This window comes from Myzus persicae, unplaced genomic scaffold (assembly GCF_001856785.1).
Source record: "Myzus persicae strain clone G006 unplaced genomic scaffold, MPER_G0061.0, whole genome shotgun sequence".
Lineage (NCBI taxonomy): Eukaryota > Metazoa > Arthropoda > Insecta > Hemiptera > Aphididae > Myzus > Myzus persicae.
In genome coordinates this window covers 227,509-252,241 of record NW_019102023.1, presented here as the reverse complement: position 1 = coordinate 252,241, position 24,733 = coordinate 227,509, and the positions used below count along the sequence as shown (strand labels likewise).

General features: G+C 26.7%; 2 protein-coding genes and 1 pseudogene across 4 annotated transcripts; 1 reads left to right on the top strand and 2 right to left on the bottom strand.

Moving 5' to 3' along the window:
- Positions 1–10,232: 10,232 nt before the first annotated feature.
- LOC111031024 (E3 ubiquitin-protein ligase MARCH5-like) lies at positions 10,233–14,162 on the top strand. Of its 3 annotated transcripts, none has more exons than XM_022310808.1 (8): positions 10,233–11,094; positions 11,216–11,344; positions 11,695–11,794; positions 12,790–12,904; positions 13,215–13,345; positions 13,410–13,600; positions 13,672–13,834; positions 13,911–14,162. In XM_022310808.1, the coding sequence occupies exons 2-8, from the start codon at positions 11,289–11,291 to the stop codon at positions 14,034–14,036; spliced, it is 882 nt and encodes a 293-aa protein (XP_022166500.1). In that variant the 5' UTR covers positions 10,233–11,094; positions 11,216–11,288; the 3' UTR covers positions 14,037–14,162. The 3 variants fall into 3 exon arrangements, with proteins under 3 accessions (XP_022166500.1, XP_022166499.1, XP_022166497.1); XM_022310807.1 differs by having other exon boundaries at positions 10,234–10,721; positions 10,802–11,344; XM_022310805.1 differs by having other exon boundaries at positions 10,234–11,344.
- Positions 14,163–20,271: 6,109 nt separating this feature from the next.
- On the bottom strand, positions 20,272–21,814 carry LOC111031036 (2-aminoethanethiol dioxygenase-like). Its single transcript, XM_022310823.1, has 2 exons — positions 21,169–21,814; positions 20,272–21,101 (listed from the first exon to the last, which is right to left on the bottom strand). Exons 1-2 carry the CDS (start codon positions 21,576–21,578, stop codon positions 20,783–20,785), a joined length of 729 nt encoding a protein of 242 aa, XP_022166515.1. The 5' UTR covers positions 21,579–21,814; the 3' UTR covers positions 20,272–20,782.
- A 1,050-nt stretch (positions 21,815–22,864) lies between these two features.
- Positions 22,865–23,678, bottom strand: LOC111031039 (annotated as a pseudogene).
- Between the last annotated feature and the right edge of the window lie 1,055 nt (positions 23,679–24,733).

Here is a 24,733-nt window from a genome sequence, read left to right as displayed (position 1 = left end):
TATATTAAATTATATTATTTTAACATGCGCGGATGTGATGCAAATACTACTGTGACCAAACACTATAAAATAAAACTCAAATCATACAAAACACGGTTTGTGCTTACGAATCCCATAACACTCGTATAGGCAGATACGAAGTTTTAAATACAAAATTATTCTCTGATTTTACTCCTGTTTTATCAACCTCAGTATCCCTAAACGTCAGAGTGTAGATTTTTTAAAAATTAAAAATGGCATAACAGTCATAATACAATTTGTTATGACTTATGGCTGTTATTAATATTGTGCAATATAATCGACGTAGGACTAAATTATTATTAAACCGAATATTATGTTGTTCAAAACAAAAAATATAGAAATATCATTGTGTAACACTTTGTAGGTACAATCAACTTTAGTTTACTTCACGATTGTTAAAAAACTTAAGTGAACGAAAAAATTTGATTAAAAACAAAATATAATATTTTTGATTTAAAACTATAAGCAAAATTAATTTTAACTTACCTCAAGTATTATACAATAATATTTAAACGTAACTATATATATTTCAGAACATGCTTTATTCGTAAACACTATGCGTAGGTACACCTATACTGTAAAATGTACGAATTTATAATTATATATAAAATTTGTATTGTACGTGTACGGTTTCAATATTTTGACAATTTTATTCATATTTTTTTGTTACTTTTTGTACGTTAATTTGCATAAGGTTTTTTTTGTACATATGTTAGAATACATAGCTGAACACAAACAGATTCTTTGGCACACGGTACTATTGCCGACTTCTATGCACACTGTTATGTTACTAGTTACTACACACTCGTTTACAGTTAATAAGGTCAATTATTTGTCATCTGCTGCAGTTTAAATTATGGCCCTGCGCTCGAAAGACTATTATAATCAGTTATTATACCATACGTCATCAGTTATTATACTGTTAATTTTTTTGATTTTTTTTAGTCTAAATATACTGTTCAGCCCAAAAACCAAACCTGCAGCGCGAGTTCTGATAATTTTTAATCGGGTAAAGTTAATAGAAAATATTGTAAAAAGTTATTTGTTAATAGTTATCCCATTTTTTTTATTTTTCAGCTAACCACGTTAAAAGTTATTTGGAAACTTATACAATTAATACTTATTATTATAATGTATTAAAAAACACATAAATAGTCAGCAATATGGTTTAAAATAATGAAAACTACCTATATGTTTATGTAATTTGCATCATAAAAAATAATGTTATTATGTTTATTATTTAATTATTTACAGGATTATTTATAAGTTAACGTAACTTGGGTTTAATTAAAAGTAACTTATTATTTATTAATAAAAATCAGTGAGTCATTGAGGATTAAGTTTAAAAAAGTTAAGTTAAAATCAACATAACTTTAACTTTTTAACTCGTTAAAGCCCGGGCTTGTCAAAAACCATATTTATCAACTATACTTATATCTTATACTAAAAATTACATAATACACATCTTTATTCATTAGGAAGATAATAATTTATTACTTATAAGTATACATAATATATATCTAGGCAGTCCACAAAATACTGTTATAACTTATGTACCAGACAAGGTTAAACACAAACATATATATGTTATATTATTCTGTTATTTCTATTAAATTTCAATCGTACACTTTATGGGTTTTCATTTTCATATAATTCAAAAAGTAGGTAGGAGATTGAAAAAAAAGAATACATTTGGTTGTGCATATAAAAATGTATTAATCAAATAATAGTTCGATCGAATTCCATGTTTACTTTGAACACTCTGCATTTATACATCTGTTATAACAAGAGTTTTAGCAAACTGCAATCGTATATATTTTCTGTAAATACTTTCATGACTTTAAAAGTTTTAGTTTTTAAGTAATTAATAATCTTTAATAGTTTCGATTAAGTATCGGGGAACGTAAGTTGTGTTTTGGTCACGTACCTACATAGAAACGTTTTACGTGGTAACTTATTGATTGATTACAATAAACCTATAATTAATCTTTTTTCTTGCAGGTTTTCGGACATCAATTTCATATTTACATGACAACGAGGAGTACCTATGCTTTTTGGCAACTATATTGTATATTTATTGACAGAAGTCTAGAGACTAGAGTGCTAAGTAGTAGCGCCAACGGTGAATTGATTTAAAATATGTCACCTGCGTACTACTGCTTACCATTCTGGCCTCCTAATTACGTCTTGCTAACAAATCCAAAGAGTAATAATAACGTACAGAACCGTACAAAATTAATTATTTACCTATAACTGCGTGTACATACTGAATATATATCTATATTGATGTACAGACCAACAGCTTTTATTCCTGTAAATTTAATTATAGAATTATTAATGTTACAAATGTAATTAATAATTATCATCTATATATTATTTTGTTTTCTACTAATTATTATATACTATAAAAACAAATAAGATACTATAATATTTGTTTACTAGAAATTAAGTGCTTATATATATATATTAATTAATAATTGTATGCCTAGTTTTCTATAAAATACACGGTTAATGATTTTGTATTATAGGTATCTTCTTGTTGTACAAACATTTTAGTCCATTTTTTTTTAGATCGTTTCCAAAATATATCATTAACAAAACAATTTTATTTTAAATACTTATATGAATATGATCTTGGAAATTTCAGTTTATTAAATTAGTTTATTGTGTTTCACTTTAAAAAATGATTCAGTAAACTATCAAGTATTATGTATGTGTAAATTAAATAAATGTCTGTAAACTTGATTTATATATTATAATATAAAACCATATATTTAATTCCTAATTTAATGAACATATCTATACTTTTCTGCCTTAATTAAATTTAATAATTTCTTTATTAATTATTTTGAAGCATTATATACTTATATATTAGGTATATTCAATCCCAAATGCCCAATAATCATTTTTATAATTCTACTACTCGTTGTATCAAGTTAAATCACCTGGATAATATATTATGATGATTATTCCACAATTAAAATCCTTAAATACGGTACATAAATTCTTAGGATTTATCTATAGTTAGAATATTCATATTCACAACACGTTTCAGAATCCTGTCATGGTGTCTCAAATCAAATTGACACCCATTAGTTTTACAAAGATGCAGTTAACATTGCAGGTTACCTAACGATAAATTCTTCAAACACTGCTGTCTGTCTTGTTTTTTCTTATTGGAAATTGGAGGCATAAATTGATTTTTTATTTCTAAAATACAAAACCAACTCTTATTATCTGCCCGTAAATAACTTTTAGAATGTGATGATTGACATTTTTAGAGAGTCATATTTATACATTTAATACAATGTATTTAGTAGGTATATTGAGTATATTGCAAATAGAGTAAACATTTTGATGATATATGCATTTTATATTCCTAGTAAATATTGTGCAAAGTAGTCACTGAAAGTACCTATCTATATTGGTTTTGCACTGATATACTTGTTGTTTATGGCTATATGAATGATAGGTAAGGTACATGATTGTGACCTATATTGAGGATAGAAGAACGCTCTAAATGATTATATTTAGATGTAACTATTTAATTATTTAAACTACTTTGTTGATAAAAAATATCATACAATTGCAGTTACTTCATTATTCTAAACCGGTTTTTTTTCGGTGTTGCTTCCTCAACCGATGAAGAAATTGTTAAAATTTACGAAATTCACGACACACTGCACTAGCTATTTTTTTGCTTAGTAAAAAACAGTTTCGTTTGTTTTGCTGCAGTGCAGAAATTAATAAATGTTCAATAATTATTTGATTATAATTATATGGATCATTTGGACTAGATATTGAATTTTGATTATTTTTCATATATCTAAACTTATATAGGTATTAAACTTAATAATTTATATTTTATTTTCAAGGCTATAGAGTTTCGATTACCTAATTTTTAATTAAGTTTAAGAAAACTTGTACCTACTTAAAAATCATATTCTCAACTGTAGTGAAAGAATAAGTTAAATATTAGACTCCAAATGTATATAATACGACTTATATATTTTAAAGTTAAACCTACTATATCGGCATATGGCCTACATAGGTACAGGCATATTGCAGCAGACTGTCGGTAACTTACGTATATTGTGTTTGATAAAATGTATAAATTTGGTATTTTAGTACAAAGGCCAAAGGAATATACAACCATTCACTTCCTAAATATTAAAATTCATTACCTACTATGTAATAGGTACTAAACTAATATTTAACAATATAATCCAATACATTTTGAAAATCATTTGTCATTAATCATTACTATCATTACATATGTTAGGTTATTATTTTTATGAGGAAGAGTAGCTATTACAATTAATTTAAAAACAACATATTATAATATATACATATTGGATTATTATAATGAAAGAGTTCAGTTAAAAATCGTTTTTTAGAATAATATGATATCATTATTGATTAGAAACTTATGTTATAGTTATCCTATGTTGAGTTGACTGAACGATATCAATATCCTGTCTAGTGCCTGGTTTTTTTTTTTTTTACCAATTTTCATAAATTTGTACCATTTTTGTTTACACAATATTTTTCATTATGATGACAATATTCATGACATTTATTAAGTTGCATATGAGTCAAGTTAAATAATTTATTAACTTAAATTAAAAATGTAAATAAATAAAAATGTCTACGAAATATTTAGTACTTACTCAAAAACCTCCATTTTATATTAAATCTACCTACATAATATTTGAATATTTTTTAGGTGCAGTAAGTTGATTTGTATAAAGCTTCCAATATAGTTGTTTCATGTTTGTTCTTTATTAGTGCCTTTTTATATTTTTTATCGTAAATTTCACATTATATATAATATTGTATAACATATAAGTACCACAGCTATTGGTAATCATAAATAGTATTACCATTGATTATTCATATATAATATATAGTTACATTTTTATTTTAACTATCTAGGTATTCGTGAATCATTCACTAATAATTTACGTTTCTTTTATGTTGACAATCAATTATTATATTTCATGATGGTGTGTTTTTTTCATATTGCTATTAAAGAATGGTACGTAATTTTCAAGAAAATTTTGGTCAGTAACAAATAAATTTAGGAAAGTATTCTTTTCCTATATTTTACTTTTCCGTAAAATTGTAAAATTGTAAAATTTGCAAAATTGTTTACATATGTATATTTAATACTTTTGGATGGCTATAGTAAAAAATTTAAAGAAAGATTAAAATTTAAGATTTTTGACCAAGTGAAAATATATAAATAATAGGTAATTGAAAAGACCAACCATTGAAAACCTCTATATTTGTATCAGCCTCGATCTACGTAGTTTGAAATAATTGGCAATGTAATAAAAATAATAAATTACGAAAATTGAAAAATATAAGAAATCTTATATGACATTTTCAAGCTTTTTAACTTAGCGTCTTAGCATACACATTTCTATCAACATTTATAGGAAAAAAACTAAACAATTTAGAAAATATCAAATGACTCTAAATAGTTTTAAATTAGTCTAAATATTTTGAAAATTTCATTAAATATAAAAAATAATGGGAACCTAACTCTCAGTTAATTATGTTATCACCGAATGCCTCCAATACGTAGATTAACAAAGAAACTACGACATACCCAACACACTAGATGCAGCACTCGGATCAGACGCAGATACCATCACACAAATCCTTAAATTCTTAAGAAAAACAAATCTGTACAGTAAAATTTTAAATTTTAATTTTAAAAAATGTAATTGTAAATAATTGTAACTAATGGCCTTTATCACCGATGTTAATTAAGAAAAAAATAATAATGATAACTCGATAACTCGGGGAATAGTGGAATATTTCAAGTTTCTACGATTAATATTTATTGAATAATAAGAAAATCCATTTAAGTATGATGTACTTATAAACAAATCATTACTATACTTTTGAAATTTGAATATTCAATGTGGTCAAGGTTTGAACATTAATTCTACCCAACAGAGTTTCACGTTATCACAAAATTTCAATTTTTTTTACTCCATAAACCTACACATAAAGTTAGCATTATAGGCATATTAACATGATTATGTGTGGATATAAATATATGCATATTTATACTCAAATAATTAGAGGCGTGCTCACGAGGGTGATGATGAGGGTGTCATATTCCTCCCGCATTGGCTTATTTTTGTAAAAAAATAATAAGACACCGTATGTAGTATGAACACTATATTATAAATTATGTATTATTATACATATTATATTTAAGAACTCATGTCGACACATTGTGGTATCATCGGAATAGCTCTTATACTACTATAGATATAGGCAATGTTGATAGTGACTTAAAAATGAAAATTTCTAAAAAATCGGACCCGAGTTATCTACACTTGAAAGTTTTACTGCTTACAAAAAAGGCTCTCTAATAGTTGTGTAATAATTTCCTCATTTTCTAAATTACATCTTTATAAACGCGTGAGTAGTTTTGTAATGACTTACAATTATATAAAAAAATTTCTTTCAAGACTTGTAAAAAAAAACTGTTGTATGTTTGTTAATCATCCATATTATAGTCATATAGACCGCGTAATAGGTACCTATGTGCATTTCAGTTTATAGGTACATAGTTTTTTTATCGCAGTGTATCGTTATTTTCGAATATCAAAGATAATAAATATTTATTTAAAATTAATTTTTGTCAATAAATAGTTTAGAAATAGCAATGTAAAAAACGATTTATGTTGGAACTTAAAATGTTTACTGGGATAATGACTACACTGAGTGGGTGTAACGTCGTGCCTTGAAGATACGAATTAGATTGTTCCGCCAATGAATGATAAAAACCTTAATTTATCCCCCCACACGAACCCATTATTAAGCTGGTCGAAATAGTTAAAGGATGACAAACTGTGTGTTTGTTCTGTATTCGTTTAGTTGATCTAAGCTCAAACGTTTGGTAACATCTATTAAAGTTAATGTTAAATCACAAAGTTGTAGTGTATAGTATACGTTACAAACTTTAACATTTATCACTAATCGCATACGGTTTATACGATCACACTGAATATATTTGTTTTTTATTCTATTACAGAAAAATGAATTTAAACAACCGTTTAAAATCGTGAGTACATATTACACAATATTATGGAATAGAATACATTTTCAAAAATTAACAAGTATAAGTTTATAACGTAGCCACCTATAGGTTTTTATACAAGTGTTCTGTTAATTTTTTTATAGAAGTAACTTAATAAATGCATTAAAATGGTTCTTTCGAAAAAAAACTGTCCTGGCTACGTAGGTCGAAATATTAATGTTTACGGTAACTTATTAATAATTATTGTATATTGTTAGTAGATGTATGCTTTAACTAGTGTATAACTTCTACAGTTGTACCTAATTATATTTTTATGTAAATATATCTATAATTTTACTTTCTTATGGAGTCCTTTCTACAAGTAAAAATATTAAGTTGATATTTTTTTTAATTTATTACTTCTATAAAATCCTCCTGACTATAGGTACTTATTACTTATATTTACATTTCATAAATAACTGTTAAAATGCTTACACCTAATCGATTTTATTCATTAATTTTGTAAATAGGTACATCTGAAATAATTGTTGTAGTACCTATACTTACCTACCTATATAGATTATAAATTGACCTTACATTTAAATGACTAATTTTAAATAGGTACCTAGATAATAAAACTTGACTCATATATTATTATTTTAACTTTTAAGTATTTAAACTGTTTTACATTGTTAAATTGAGTATTATATACTATAGACGAAGCCGTATATTTAGTGGTATGGATTTCGGATAGAAATCCGTTTACATTAATAATAATAATATTAATAATATTATTATTATTGTTTATAATTAGTACATGTATTACATTCTTTAAAAATAATCAAAATATTATTATTATTATTATTATATTATTAAAATAATATTATCTACTTATACTAAAGTCTAATATTATTTAGATAGTACCTATAATAGTAATATATATACATTTGATAAGTATTAATTTATAATAATAATGTTTTATTTCTATTGTATTTAAAATTCATTGATGCATAAAATCTTAATACATCTAAGTTTGTATTATTAATTATGTCCAATTATAAGATAGATATTTCTACAATAACGCATATTCTGTTCCTAAGTACTAGTGCCGCGGGAGTGATATCCGTTTTTTGTATCTCCTGCAGCTCAAGTGCTTATCAACGGGAAACAGCGCACCGACCCTACATTATTTTGTATCATAATATTAAAATGTTTGCCTATGTGTGTAATAATATTATTATACAGTTATAAGTAATAGGTATGTAAGTTGTAACCTATGTAATATGTACATAAGATTGTCTGTATTATTATAACTATACATAATACATATATAATATGTATAATGTGTATCAGTGTCGCAACTAGAATTTTTTAAAGAAAGGAGGGGTCCATACTTGTTTAAACACAGAGAATTAATCAACTAAACAAAAAAATCTTGTATACACGTACTAGTAATAATACAATCCAAGGGTGAGAGGGTCTGAATTCGGAACACCCTGGTTGCGCCACTGATAATATCATAATATATTATATTAAATACACTTATTACGTATAGTGTATTAATAAAATGCACCTCTTATTATATGCTAATATAGTAATAGGTACTTAGTTATTAAACATTTTATAGGTAGGTAATGTAATAAAATAGTTATACTGCAAAAGTTAAAAACTGATAAATGGCCGTATAGTTTATATACATACATAGGTTTAATGGTGTATATATATATGTGTGTGTGTTATATGTACATAATACACTAATCATCCTCAGTCACATTTTTTAATTTTATGATTTTTGAACATTTTTAAATATATTTAAAGATCTTATACTCAAATTCTTGAATTTTTTGTACTAAAATTAAGGAATGACCACATGGTAACACAAACTTACGTTTTTCAAATAAAAAACTTCGCTTCTTTTTTACTGTAAATTATTATTCAGTGGATATTTTTGTAGTTGAAAAATTTGATGTATCTTAAAATTTGTACCACGATGTAGATAATATTATTTAGTATCTATGCATTGTGGTTTATGCCCACTAAGGATAATAGTCCTTAAAAATGGTTTTACATAAATATAAAGTAGATGTAATAATAGATCTTATAGTATTTGTTGTACTTGGACTAATTGGACTATTTTTACAATTTATTATTTTTTATTAAAATTTGGTTAATATTAATCACTACAGTCACCATCTTTCAAACTCATTATAATGGACTTATTGGCTATTATCCTTAGTACATATAGAAAAATAACTCAAAAACTACCAGTTCGAATGTTGATTTTGATACGTCAATATTTTCAGAAAAGTTATCCACTAGATAGGTATTTGACAGTTGAAAAGGGAGGTTATCATTAATTGATAAACAAAAGTTTGTATCTCCACAAGACCCTCCTTAACAAGAAAAATAGTCTTTTGGGTATATTTTAGAATTCTATAAATCAGATTTTAAATAATTACTGCATTATTGAAGAAAAAAGGGCTGGTGAGCATGCTTGAGGCAAATCACTCTGTATATTATGTCAGTGCGTGTTAGGTAGGTACACAAAGACAGGCGCAGGGAGTATTTAAGGGAGGGGGGCACAATTAAAAAATTTAAATTGTATACAGCTATAAGTTATAACTCATATTTTAAATATTTTTACTCCCATTAGGTAATAAAAAAGTATAAAATACGGTGAATGGGTGAGGCACCTGGGACCTGGACAGGCGGAAAATATTTACTATACTGTCTACAAGTTATTAGAATAATTAGATATTATTAGATAACCTAACCTAACCTAACCGACCACCAATAAGTTCGATAATTTACTTGAATTCAAAATATCATGTTCTAGTTCGCCAATAAATTATATATTTTATTTTAATATAGTTTCCAATGTCAAATTTTGAAAAGAATAAAGTGGTTGTGTTAAAAACTGTTAGCTTAAAACTTGTAAGACCGAAACTTTATACACAAACTCGTCCGTGTATAGGTATAATATTATAACATAAAATATTACAAAGGGGCCTGGTATAGCTCGGTGGATGGCCTCACCAACGTGTTTTGAAGTCAAGCCTAGGCAGGCGTCGCTAGTTCCTGGATGGGTGCCACCCTATAAAAATGGCCATAGTGGCCATAGTTGCCGATGATTAAGATCAATAAAAATTCAGGTGCATTACTCGTTACATACTTTGTAGCGCGAGCTGTATGCCTGTATGATTGACTCCGATTAGTGTAATAATTGTTTCAATCTGTAAATTTCAAGTACATATTCAGTTAAAATTAGGTATTAATAAACATTGGGCAACATTATTTGATTTGCGTGCCGATTAATACTTGAATGTGGCGTGATCTAGTGATTGTCTGGATTAAACACGTTATGATTCGACGAACGGTGGGACGGCGAAAGTAAATTATTCCAAATTTCCAACTCAATAATAATAAATATTATTTTCTTCGTATTGTATTAGAATTCTTAATTGTTTTTCAATTACAGAGTAGGTAACCTGCTTGTGTGCTCGGACTTAAGTTTGATAATTATTGCTTTTGTACAGGTACGTTTTTTCGTTTGAATATGAAGTACCTACCTACCTTATACCGAACAATGCAATAAATTATTGTTATTAATAACCACGATTATAAGTTCTTTATAACCAGACCAAAAACAATTGGCGAGGTGATATTTTAATAATTTTATTGTTTGTGTCGTTACTCGTTAGTCGTTACGTAACTACGTATTAATTTCATACTTTTCAGTTTCGGACGTTTTTTATAATTTTGTTCACCATCGGTCGGCGTTCTCTTATTTTGTGGCAGGGAGCTCTGCGATTGGACAACAGCAGCTGTTGATAAAAAAAATATGTGATAAGTAACAATACCTGACTTTTATTCAGTAATCAGTATTTCTATGAACAATAATTGATCAACAAATAATCCTTCAGGCTGTAATAATTGTATTCAAGACTATTAAGTATTTACAACAGACGAACTACGTTTTTATTTTTTTTTATCTACTACAGGAACTTTGTTTACCTGTACCAATAAATCACGTAATGTACAATATTGTATTATTTCCTTTGATAAGTACATAATATAATATAGTATTAGGACTTGAGGTGTTTTGAACATTCATGTCTTTGCAAAGTAACTGGTTGATTTTAATTTTTATAGAATGATAAGTTTATAAATTGTACACTTGTGAATAAATTTATTAAGTAAATCGCTTAGTTAAAATCTCATAAAAATGGAAAACGGAAATATCGGCCAACGTTCAACTGCCTACGGTCAAGAAACATCTGAGTAAATTTTGTAATGTTTGATTATGAGAGGTGGAATGAACTCTACTTGACTTTCTCTATTGACAATTAAAAATATGTTCTTATATGAACTTAATTAATAATAGATAATGTACATCAAATCAAACTCAAAAACATTAATCATTTATTAATAATTTTTAATTAATAATTTAAATATTGTAAGTATTCACTTTAATTGGTTCTGTTTATATCAATACTGTTTATTTCATATAAAGCTTAACACGTTAAGCGTTCATATCATATAACCTAGTATTAGTTATATATTGTTCATTCTATCTCTGGTATTAATGTAGTATAAAGTATTATTTTAATATGCTTATTAATATATTCTAGGCCGAAACACTGTTGGGTTTGTTTTGGTACTGATGAAGATGATTATGAAAGTAACAGAGATTGGGTATCACCATGTAAATGTCGCGGTTCTACACGATGGGTAATTTTTCATAATATTTAATATGGGTACATATTAATTGCTATACAAAAATAGTTATCATGTAGTGTATGCTCTACTGACAACATTTTAATGTTAGTAAAAATATTATTATAGTCGACTTCAATATTATAATACATATTGTGTTCAAATATTTAATAATTTTTAATATATATGATAAAAAACGAAGTAATGGACATTTTAACTAGTTTCTGCTGCAGTTGATTACTTATGACTAGTAATTTATGTTATTTTGATATATTTTGTATTTTACAATAAGATTAATGTGTTCAATCCGTTAGCCAAAGTCTTTATAAGAATAGACTATGTTTTAATATCAGAATTAAATATAAAAATATAAGTATATTAATTTATGAAATGTTATCCTAGAATGCCTTCTGTCCCAAACGACCATATTTTTGGATTGAGTTTACATGTAGGAACAAAAATGGATGTATAATGAATACCATACTATTGTATTGTTTGATGATAAATTATCTCTAAATACTAGAGTTTCATCAGATTTCTTTCAAATTTCTTCATACGAATCATATTGGTTCCTAACAATATAATAGAACGCATTTATTTGTTCTATGACAATTAATATTATTTAATTCTTTTTATCAATACTTCACTTCAAATACAAATTTTTTTTAAATAATCTCATTTTGATTAGTTTGAATAATTCAACCACATTGACAATTAATTTATAATATGAGTTTTATTGAAGAATAAAATGATAGAACTATCATTTAAAAAAAACTATCTAATTGAATGTAGGCGAGTGTCAAATGATTGCCGGGTCATTCAAGGTTTCTTTCCTGCCACGGTAATAAGGATGCTGCTTGTCATTTTCTATATAAACGTTCAACAAACTATATTATAGTAGACATTTATAACAATTAATGTTTTGTGTATCTGTGATTTATTCAATCAAACTTTAGTAATAATGTATTGTCAACCGTTGTATTGATTCACGCTTAATATTGTTATTTTAGGTTCACCAAGGTTGTGTTCAACGTTGGGTTGACGAAAAACTGAAAGAAAATATTAGTGTTAAAGCACATTGCCCTCAATGCCACACACAATATATTATTGTGTATGATGAAGTCAGTAAGTGTTGTAGAGTTATAATATTAATGATAGTTAAGACTTTATGGGAATAAAATAACTTCAGATTTAAAGAATTTTTTTTAAATATAACAAAAATTCTGTTCCTCAATTCAATATTAGTACATTTTTTTGCTAGGAAAAATATTTTATATGACATGAATTAAATGTTCTATTTCAGATAACTTTCACTTTACTAAACATTTTTTTGTTTTCATATTATCTAGTATGATTTGAAAAATACTGCTATAAAAATAAATCTGTATTACATTTAATTACATTATGTCGTGAAATATTTTTTATAATTTTACAGATTACTTAGTTCGATTATTAAACAAACTTGATAAGACAGCAAATCAGCTATGTCCTTTTTTGGCAGCTGGCGTTGTGGTCACCACTCTTTATTGGTCAGCAGCATCTTATGGAGCAATAACGATGATGCAGGTTAATTAATATTAATTAGTTAGATTATTTATTTATATAGAACTTAAAAATGAAGATTTTTTAGGTAATGGGTGAAAGAGAAGCTATAACAATGATGGAAAATACAGATTCATATATGTTACTCTTGGTGTTGCCATCAATACCTCTCAGTCTAATTTTAGGCAAAACAATCAATTGGGAAGAAACCTTATTATTATTTGTGCAGAGATTTGCTTCACAACTACCCTTGTTAAGAACCATCATGCCTTCGTTTTTGTAAACTATTTATATTTAACTTATAATGGTTTAGTTATTTGATTATTAATTGTATTTGTATTGACTTTTAGGTGTGAACCTGTCAACAGTACCACGAGTACAGTCCAATTCAATTCAGTCGTTAATCCAACAACTACTCTTTGTGCTGCACTTTTATTGCCAACTACTGCGACTGTAGTTGGAAATTTATTATTTGACAATAGTTCATATTCATACTTACAAAAAACCTTATTGGTAAGTATTATTTATTATAAAATTTAATGAATATTAATGCAAGTGTTCATTTCTAATATTTATGTTTCTGTTACAGGGTGGGTTAGTGTACATTGCAGTAAAAGGTGTATTCAGAATATATCAAAGACAACACAATGTTATAAAAGAAAGAACACGTAAAATCATTGACTATCCTGAAACTGATACTGAAGAAAATAATTAAAAATCTGTATCATAATCCAATACTTGTTTACATCACTTGAAACATATAATATCTTAATATTGTACATAAATATGTAAGCATGTTTAAACAAAAAGTTAATTGTATTTAGAATAAATTTGTAAAAAAAATCAAACTTAATTCTAATTTTAAAATTACCAATCATCAAACATACAAATGTTTATACATTTAGCCCAAAATGAATAATATAATTTAAAATATGAATATTGTTATTGAATAAGATATTTTTTACTGTAAACAGTTTCTCACAAGAAAGATACTTAATACATAAATAAAATTAAAAATACAGTGAAATAGTTTTAAAAAATAATAATTATTCGTGAATAATTTTAGTCTATGTCTACGGCAACATTTTTGAAGAATATTTATTCATATTTTCTTATTTATTCTCAATGTAAGGTAAAACATTTAAAACTTTAACTCTTAGTTTTAAAAATGATAATATAATGCTTGTAAATTATATATTGTATAGTTCTAAATACTCAAGAATATAATAATACTGTTTAAGCTTTGTTTGAATTTTTAAAGTTATAATTATTAATTCTAATGATACTTTAATAGCATACATTTTCACTAAATATTCCTTTACATAAAATGGCGTCTTATATCGTTTATTATTTTATCAAGCTTAGAATTTACTGCCAACTGTGACTAGGTAATAAAATAAAACTTAGATGTACCGTGTGCTACAAAATCTACTCATTATAAGTTAAATACACTAGATGTGCTGAGTATAATAGTTGGTGCTATTGACAGAACAACTCACAAGCTCTGTTAGTGCACACGCAGATAGAAAATAATTATGGATGACAATGTCTTGGCGATCAAATAGGTAAAAGAGGGATTTTTGTATCTGAGGAGTAAGGATAAACTTTTTTGTTTTGTTCGTCGGTATGATATAAAGACATAGGTATACTTTATTTTGTGGTTATACGTTTACCGTTAGGTAACTATTTGAAACAATAAAAATAATAAAATAGGTTGGTATGTCAAACGTATTCAGAAATTAGTAACATTTTAGAGAAATGGGGTATTATAAAAAATGTCTCAAATGTAAGCTAAATACAATTTTGATGTTATTTCAAAATATAAATTTATTAATAATTAATATTTGTTTAATATATTTTAATGTTAAGTAAGGTGATTAGGTAATATACTAGTTGTTATTTTTAAGTTATAACTTCATATTATCAATCCAGGGGGGCAAGCACCATCTTGTCCCTACACCTGCCCTCCCCACAACAGGCACCTGTGGCCGCATTTGTATTAGGTTACAAAATAATAAAAGGTAAGTATTTATGTTTTTGAAAATGATTTTGGGTGAATTAGTTAAGTTTATGTTGAAAGTGGACGGAAAAGAGAAAATAAATAGTGTGCTGAAAGCTGAACTGCTAACATCCTCTTAATTCAGAAATCAAAATACTTCATCCATAAATGTTGACGCACACTATATAAATTATAACAAATATTAAGTTAATAGTTTTTTTTATAAGGGTTCAAAGTGTAATTGACACTGCTTTTGCCAATGAAAAAAATAATATACATTAATCTTTAATACTGTGTACAAGTAGCTAGGCACACTGTCATGGTGGAGGGGTTTTCCAGGTGCCTCGGCTCCTATATGGTTAAAAAGTTGGTAGGTAGTGGATACTGGGTGTAAAAAGTTGGAGTAGAAATAGTTAATAAATAATAAGTAAATAATGCAGTTGAATATTAATTTTAGTGAGTGGGTGGGCTGATATTCTCTATTTGATCACTGCTTTAAAATAAGTTAACCAAGCCACTAGGTAGACATGGTACCTATATTATGAAGGTAATTGGTGCTGATGGACTAATAACAATGTTGTACTGAATTAATTGAAATAACAAAATATAGTAAACTGTTTGTAGTATGTAAGTACCTACCAATTAAAATCTGACTGGTACTACTTTGTACGTCATTTTAAATTTAAATATGTTTTTGTATTAATTTATGTATATTTACCCAATTTATTTATCAAAATTATTTACTATATAGCTATATAGTTAAATAGTATAATAGTATATACATATAAATTATACCCAAATCAGCATTTAGCGATTCGGTATAGTCAGCTTTTTTAACTTGTGCTTATTTCATCATACGCCGTAAAAATTTTTTAAAAAATTGGAAAATGTTGTTCAACATGACAACATTCAATAAAAAAAATAAATATCTGATACCTATCTACGAAAAACATAAAATAGTTATAGATAAATCGTGAATATCAAAGTATGTAAAAAAAAAAACAGCATTTAATTACATGTAATACGCTGCCTGGTCAACGTAAAGTGCGAGTTTAAATCACTCGAACTTATTTAAAAATTAAAAATAAAGCTAAATGTTAGAAAATGTAGCTAATATTTTAGTGATTTATTACATAGTGTTCTTTATGAATTGAATGTATATTTATTAATATTTAATACAAAATAATATCGAACATTACTATTTACTCTAGTTCAGTGGTCTCAAATTTAAATAATCGGCGGGCCATATTTTATGTATACATCAATAAGGTATTCAGAGGCAAAACATTTTCGTAGCTTTTTTTTTTTGTTTAACTCTATAAATTATAATTAAAATAAAACAAAATGTGTTGATATAAATTATTACTGCACTGCAGTTCTTATATTTACTATCATGTATTTCAAAAATAATAAACTACATTATTATGTATAGTTTTTATATTAATTCATGATTGATGATGAATCATGAATTGAATTAGGGGGATCGGTGGACAGTTATTGTAGCCAAATATACCAATCTCTTGTCCATCATACTTATCGACCTAGTAAATATTCGATAATATAGTATTATATATTCGATAATACTTTTTAGAACTAATTTGAATTTGTTGTTATGTCTACTTGAGATCGGTCAGTCTACTTTTCCCAATTTCACCCCCCCCCCCCCAAGACTATACATTTACTTTGAATATTTTGAAATTTTTAAAAGTTGATTACCTATTTGGAATTTAATTTAGAAATCTTAAAATGTAGACTGACCGATCTCAAGTAGACATTACAACGAATTCAGATCAGTTTGCTAAAATATTATAGCATTATTAGGTCGATCGGTACGAAGGACAAAAAATGCATACAAATGAGCATAAATTGTTTACAGTTCACTGGTGCAACGTCGAATAGATGATATGAACATGCGCGTGCGGGAACAATCCGCTATTTCTTTTACGCAGTAGCACATACTAATCATCATTTACTACGCACGCATTTACAAGACAAGCGTGTAAGCAATTTGAAAATTACCCATTTCTAAGTCCTGAAAAACTGTTCACCACCGATCCCCTAAGTAAAAAAAATGTACATTACATTATAATTTATAAAAATAAAATGTCAAAAACGTTAAATAATATTACCTTGATAATTATTGATGTTTAAATAACTAAAAAATATAATATTTAAAAATAAGTTATCGTTCAATAATAATAATGAATATTAAACATTTTTGAACAATGGACCACATCGAGAGGGTTTGCCGTCCGCTTGTTTGAGGCCACTGGAATCTAGCTATATATTAGAACAATGGCCTCATGTATGTCTATAGTCTATACAAAATCAAATAAACTACAATTTAGAACATTATGCAAATAAAAAATAAATTTAAGTTATTTAATGTATTAATTAGTTTTGTATAAATGCGGAAATTATACATATAGGTACTTATTAGGATTATGTTAATGTCTACGTTCAACTAATTTATACATACGAGTATACGACATAGGTGGTATGATAAATTGTGAGTAAATAATTAAGCTTAAACCTAACAACATAAAGTACTTGAGATAATATTTTGCATCATCTAACTTTACAGTTTACACTACAAACTCAAAAAATGTGTGCATATGAAGTATGCATTAGAAACAAATAAATTTACCTAAAAATACTAATAAATCCTCTAAAATTCGAAAAACAACAACAATTTAAAATAAAAGTTTCGCATTACATTGTTCTATACCTGCACTATCTAGAAAACCCAAATGAATATTCTATATTTAAGAAATCCAAGCCCAATTCTTTATATTATTGTTCTTGTCCGTGGATATTTATATAAACCATATCAACCCCCTCCCCTAAATAGGAATCAGGCTGTAGATTAGTGGACAAGTATTGTAATTAAGGTGGAAACTAAAATACAAAACATAATTTTCAAGTTTCATAGAATTGCGGAAAATTTTAAAAACCGACACATTGGGCTCCTTAATAATGTAATCATGTCTTTCGCACTCAATCTGGGCGGTATATGTTATATCCTATCAATAAAATATTTAAAATTGTGGCGCTTATTATGTTTTTATTTATTCGCAGTGTCAACATGTATCAATCAAGATGGGTTCAAGATGGCAGCCAAACTGCAAGCCGCAATCCACTCTCTGCTCTCAAAACTGATCTTCGTAAGATCTACCTCCGACTATAGTTACGTTAATTTAATTGAATTTTACCTATAACTATTTTCGTGAGCATATGACAGAAAGTGTAATTGTCCTGTTCCTGAAGTCGTTCTGCTCAGAATGCAACCGTTTTTATGAGCGTGCACCAGGCAGTCTAAATGTCAATTACCACAACCTTGGCACATTTGTTTTCATCTGATGAATAAACTATTATAGACGTATGACTGTATGAGGGATGAAAGTTTGTGTGCCAAACCTGCGCCACTTAGATTGCTTGATGTATGATCATAAAAACGTCTACTCTTGTCATACACTTACATCAGAGATATCACTAGTTCAGAACAATTTGGTCATCTGACGTATGTGCATGGAAACAGATGCATAGTGAGATGAACTTACTAATTGACTTAACAAACCAATGAATACAAATTTTGTGTGCTCTAATGATAAACATAATTTCAGAAATTCGATATTATGGATTTTTAAATGTATTGTCTTGAACTATTTAGCTATACTGTTATTTTAAATTATTCAACAGATTTTATATATATGTATTTATTTTTGTAAAGTGAAATTTACTTACCTATATAGGTATTTTTTTTTAATAATCCTAACATTTTAACCGCTTATCAATAAATGCAAATTATATTCAATAATAATATTTTTTGAGTTTATTAATTTAGGTAAACCTACCTATTTTTAAAAATAAATTACGGTATATTTTCATATTATGTGGTGTAAAATTTATTTACCCATTTTTTTCATCAGTTTTCTTTTTATGTAAAAATATTTAATTGTACCTATGTCATTAATGTGATGTTTAACATTGCCAAAACATTAAGAAATGAACTGAATGTCAATATGTGTATCTAATTAATTTTTAATATTGGTAAATAATTTTATGTACATTATAATTGACAAGTATAATATCATTATTGTGTATAAAGTACTATAAATAATTTATTATAGATTTTAAACTGGATATAAGAGTGTCAAACTGTTGACTGACATTTGAAGAATATTAGCACATTTTTTGTTCAACATAAAGTAATAAAGTATATTTATTTACTTACATATACACATGTTCAAGTGTATCATTAGTCACTATTTGTGTTGAGACTTATCTGAATAAGAGTATTAATTATCAACTATCATATTATCTGGATATAAATCATAATGCTATTCATGTATCTAAGATTGTAATTTCGGTCATCTAAGACAATAATATAAGACATTTAACGTCATTTTTGTAGATAATATAATATTATTACTCATTAGTCAAAAGTCTGTTGAGTCATATTCTTTCAGTGAAATTCCATATGAGGGTAGCTATGTGTGGTACATTTTCAATGATTTCAACTATTTTCAAATTCAAAAAATATAATACATTTTAATACATCAAAAAAAGAAATTGAATATTAATTTAAAATTTAAGGAAAAAAATTAAATTCTCATATGATTTGCCAAAACAGGATACACAGGCTATGTTATTAATTAATAATAATTATAGTAATATTAAAAAAATTATACAAGCCTGTCAAATTTTGTAAGTGTATGTGTAACATAAAGAAAAGTAATGGTATGTTAATAGTGAAATGAGACATCTAATTAAATTGTAAAGTAATTATTTTGCTCATTTTAACATATTGTGGCCCAAAATGTTAGGAACTAATGAAATCAGGAGGCCATAGTCCTTTTGACTTGTAGCAGTCCATTATTTAATATTGTGTTAAACCTTGTTACATAAAATGATGTACCTATATTTTAAAATAACTAAAAATAAATAACAATTTCAATTCAGTACTAATTTTAATAAATAAAAAAAATATAACAATTACCTATACATACATCTGTATAGGTAAAATGTATCACATTTCAAGAAAAACAAAATATGTATATGAATATTAACATAACCAGAAGAAAAATATTTTAAACACAATTTTACAAATTAAATTAATAAAAAATTATAAGTACATGCATGAATGTAAATCAATTTAAATACATATTATAATCATAGAATATTAACTAATTTATAAAAATAGTTTAATAGTTAATCCAAATAATTAAGTATCTTTCTGAAAGCCTAAATTATATCTCATTACAATATCAATGTATAATAACAAATTATTATTATTGAAAAATACTGTAAATTGTAAAACTTAAAATACAAGAACTCTCATAACTAACACAAAATGTAATGTATACGTACAATTATTAGATTTAGGCACTGATGACTAGTAGTCATAAAATAATATTATTTTATTTTATATGATGTATAAAAGTATTTGAAGAATGTAACAATTAAGTTTTAGGTTCAAAATGGATATTAAATTGAGGTCCAGTATATGGAGCTGTATCACTCCAATAATCTCTAGGATCTGATATAATAGCTAATTTGATATCTTTAGATATATTTACTTCTTTAAAGTACCTGCAACATCTATTCCCTACTTCTGGAATATCAGTTTTATACGGTGGAGCTAATATGTCAACAAATGCGGCTGGACCATCAATAGTATCTACTTGATGAATATTTCCTTCCACCGGACACAGCACACATGGATCGTCTGTTTCTCCAACAATAATTGGTGCTAGTTTTATTGCACCAATATTACAGTCGCTGTAAATATAAAATTATTAGACAAAATTAAAAAAATAAAATAAAATGTCACTACTACAATAATTACTTTATTTGGCTATAATCCTTATGCACGGGTGTATAACTTTGTATTTTGACTTTACCATATATAACTTTTAACACACCATACATGTAAGGATGATCATGTAAAGGTATTTTAGCACCATCTCTTAACACAAACACTCCAATTGATACATTTTCATCTTCGAACACTTCAATGTAAGTAACAGGAGCTTGATGAGGTCGTATAAATGTGGATCCAGACAATTTATCTAGGTTGTTGTTCAATTCATATGTATCCCATCGCAACAATCTAAAATCCAAGCCAATCGACCGTGCATCCAATTCATTGGCATTACGTTTCAATTTAATCAAATTATCGTGAAAAGCCTTTGACGTATATGAACCGGAAAATGTAGTTATTGCTTGCCTAATAACACATTCGATTTTTGATGTCATAATACCCGATGCACACAATTCAACTAAAAAAGAATGTTTTAAGATTTACACTTTTACGTATACAAATGCGTACATAAACTATGGTTGTGAATATAAGACTGATGGGAAAATATTTTTTTTTTATTAAATTAACAGAAGGGAACATGTAAAGTTGTTAAGATCCGTTAAATGACGAACATAATAAGTAATAACACTATAGTTTATGTATGATTTTAGTTAATAGTTTTTATCAATTAACATTTCAAATTTATTTTATCTAATAGGTGTTTTTATCTTGTTCTCGTAACATCTTATCAATACTCAATTTTTAATCCTATAATCTCCATTTTTAATTTTTATTTTTGGATGGTGAAACTGATTTTACTACGGTCTAAAATCAGGACTTAACTTCAGAATGGATGAGATTCCGACCAAAAGTTGTTGACTTGTGAATGACAATGAGAAACAAACTAAAGAATGATAGAAAGAAAGGATTGAACCAATTATATCAAAATATTATCTTGGCCCTTGGGCACCTCGTAGATTTTTTTAATATTTTTATTTCGAAACAAGTTATGTGCATTTTAAAATCGTAAATTTCCATGCCCATTCTTCACACAATTTATAATTTATTTCTAACAGTCTGATCAATTGAAAATTTATAAAAAAGATATTTCTATTTTTGAAAAGAATATTAAACATAACCAAAGTGTGTGTCGTGAATATTTAATCATTTAATCATTCGTTTTCCATGTTTTCCTGGCAGTACATTGTGGAATGCAACAGGATTTATGTTTACACCTAATTGTTAACATTTTAGTTGATCCAAAATATGTGTATTAATCTTATGTTTATTGTTTTATATCATTGATGATCTGTGATTTTTATTTTTAAAAAAGAGTTATAGATACGAACTATTTCTCTTGTGGGCTTATGAGTTATGGCTATTATCATTTATTGCAGCGCGCCCATTTCAGATAGTTCATATCATTGCCACTAGAGATCAGACCTTTACCTCTGTTCGCGATTAACCATGGACTATGGAGGCATGGCTTAAGTATAATAGTACATTATAAGCATTATTATTTTATATTTATTTTGTCTTTGTATTAAGTTCACCTTACAGTGACATACCGACAACCAACTGGCCGACAAATCAATTCTCCGACACCCGATTTTCCGACACTCTTTATTATGATGATTGATGAATTATGCTTACTAACTATACGTCTATATTATATAATGTTTATTGTTTTAAATTATTTGTATAAATCACAAAAGTTAACTATTAATAGTATGGATTAACCTTATGAGCTTCTGTTTTCTAAATGAAAATGAAACATTTTTGCATCCAAGTATTCCAAAATATAAATCGTACCATTTTCTAACCTAAAATTATAATTTATAATGTTAGAAAAAAAATGTATTATTATACGTTTTACCTATCTTTAAATCTTTTGCAAATGATAAGCTTTTTTCTAATTTTCTGTATTTAGTTTTCATCTTTTTTAGTCGATTGCAGTTTTTTTGTGCTATGAGGTCAAGCTCGAAGTTTGTTTGTTGGTTTTTTAGCTCATTGATTAGAATAAAAATGTTTGGCTTTGGTCTACCAACAGCTTTATTAAGAGCTGCATGCCATCCTTCAAGGTGGTTTATTGTCCTTGCTCCATCTGTATTAAAATGATTCCACATATTTTTAATAAATAGACAAATATCTGGATCCAAGTAAGTTTCAGTAAAATAATTGAATAATTTTAGCAAACCTAAAAAAATAAAAGTAAAAAAATTAAGTTTTGCTAAGTTCTAACAAATCACGTAAAAATTTATATTCACTTTCTGACTACAATGCTTCACTATGAATTTCTGTCCAACAATTACCAATTTGTTCAATCGAAACTAAGGCTAATGAACAAAGACGGCGAACAACTTTTTTTAATATTATCGTCATATGTATAATCGTAAGTTAATCCCAGACTTACCTTTACGCCAAATAGATTGCCCAAAGTGAAATAAACACCACGTCATGGAGACGAACATTCCAATTTCAAAATCTATTTGAAAACAATCAGGATCGAACTCTAATCTATTTCTTAATGCCGCTTCTTTTATTATTTCAAACATTCTTGAATATGTCTATGTACTTTTATTAGTTTTATTGGGCAATAATACGTAGTAAGCCTAAAAAAATATATTTTAACATATTATAAAACTTAGTATTTTACTAAACAACAAAATTATATTATAATTACTAAAGGTATCATCACTCCTTCAACAAAGCAGTGCAAGGTATATTAGTGTAAATAATTTTGGTGCTGACTTAACTGTACCAATGTACAGACCAGTAACACCGGTAATCTAACAGAACAAAGACGTCGTAAAAATCCATCGGTACCAAATATAACGATTTTATTATCCATACCATCACATCCTGTAGGTAATAATATTATTATAAGTAAATTAAGTAATAGTATAAAATATAAGTAAATCCTTTAAATAATTTGGTATAAATACCTAAAATAAAATATTTTCCAGCATTCGTTGATCGCCAATCGCCTTCAATATTTAATTCAGACAGCTTTTTAGGTAATGTTGGCATTAACTTCATACTTTCCTGTATGCTGAACTTTTTACACTAGTATAAATTGGTATAGTCCTCTATTCCTCAAGCCACAATTGATCTTCGGATTTCATTAAATGTCTGTAATATAATTTTCGTGGGATTTATTACCACTTCGTCCTTCAAATAAATTATTTTTAAGTTATAAGACGTATTCAAAACTAATTCAAAAAACGGTATACAAATTCGTGGATAAAATTGTATAAATTCAAACAAACTCACTTTAAGCTTATTTGACATTATAGCGTTATTTGAATCTTCTCTGTGTATTGCTCAACCTCCACAATTATCAATACATTAATAATAGTGGTTAGAACCTCTAGTTCTACAAATTCGATGTATACAATTATCCAAAGTTCAGAAATTAATATAAACTATGACATTTTAAATTTAATATTATTACATAACTAATTGACGATGCAAAGATTATTGATTACTAACTGTCAACTGACAAGTGCCAATAATATCATAGCATAGTTTTATCAACATTTTGATTGTAGATTGTAATATTCTAGATTTTCACATAAATATAATTTTTATATTTAATAAAACTACGTTT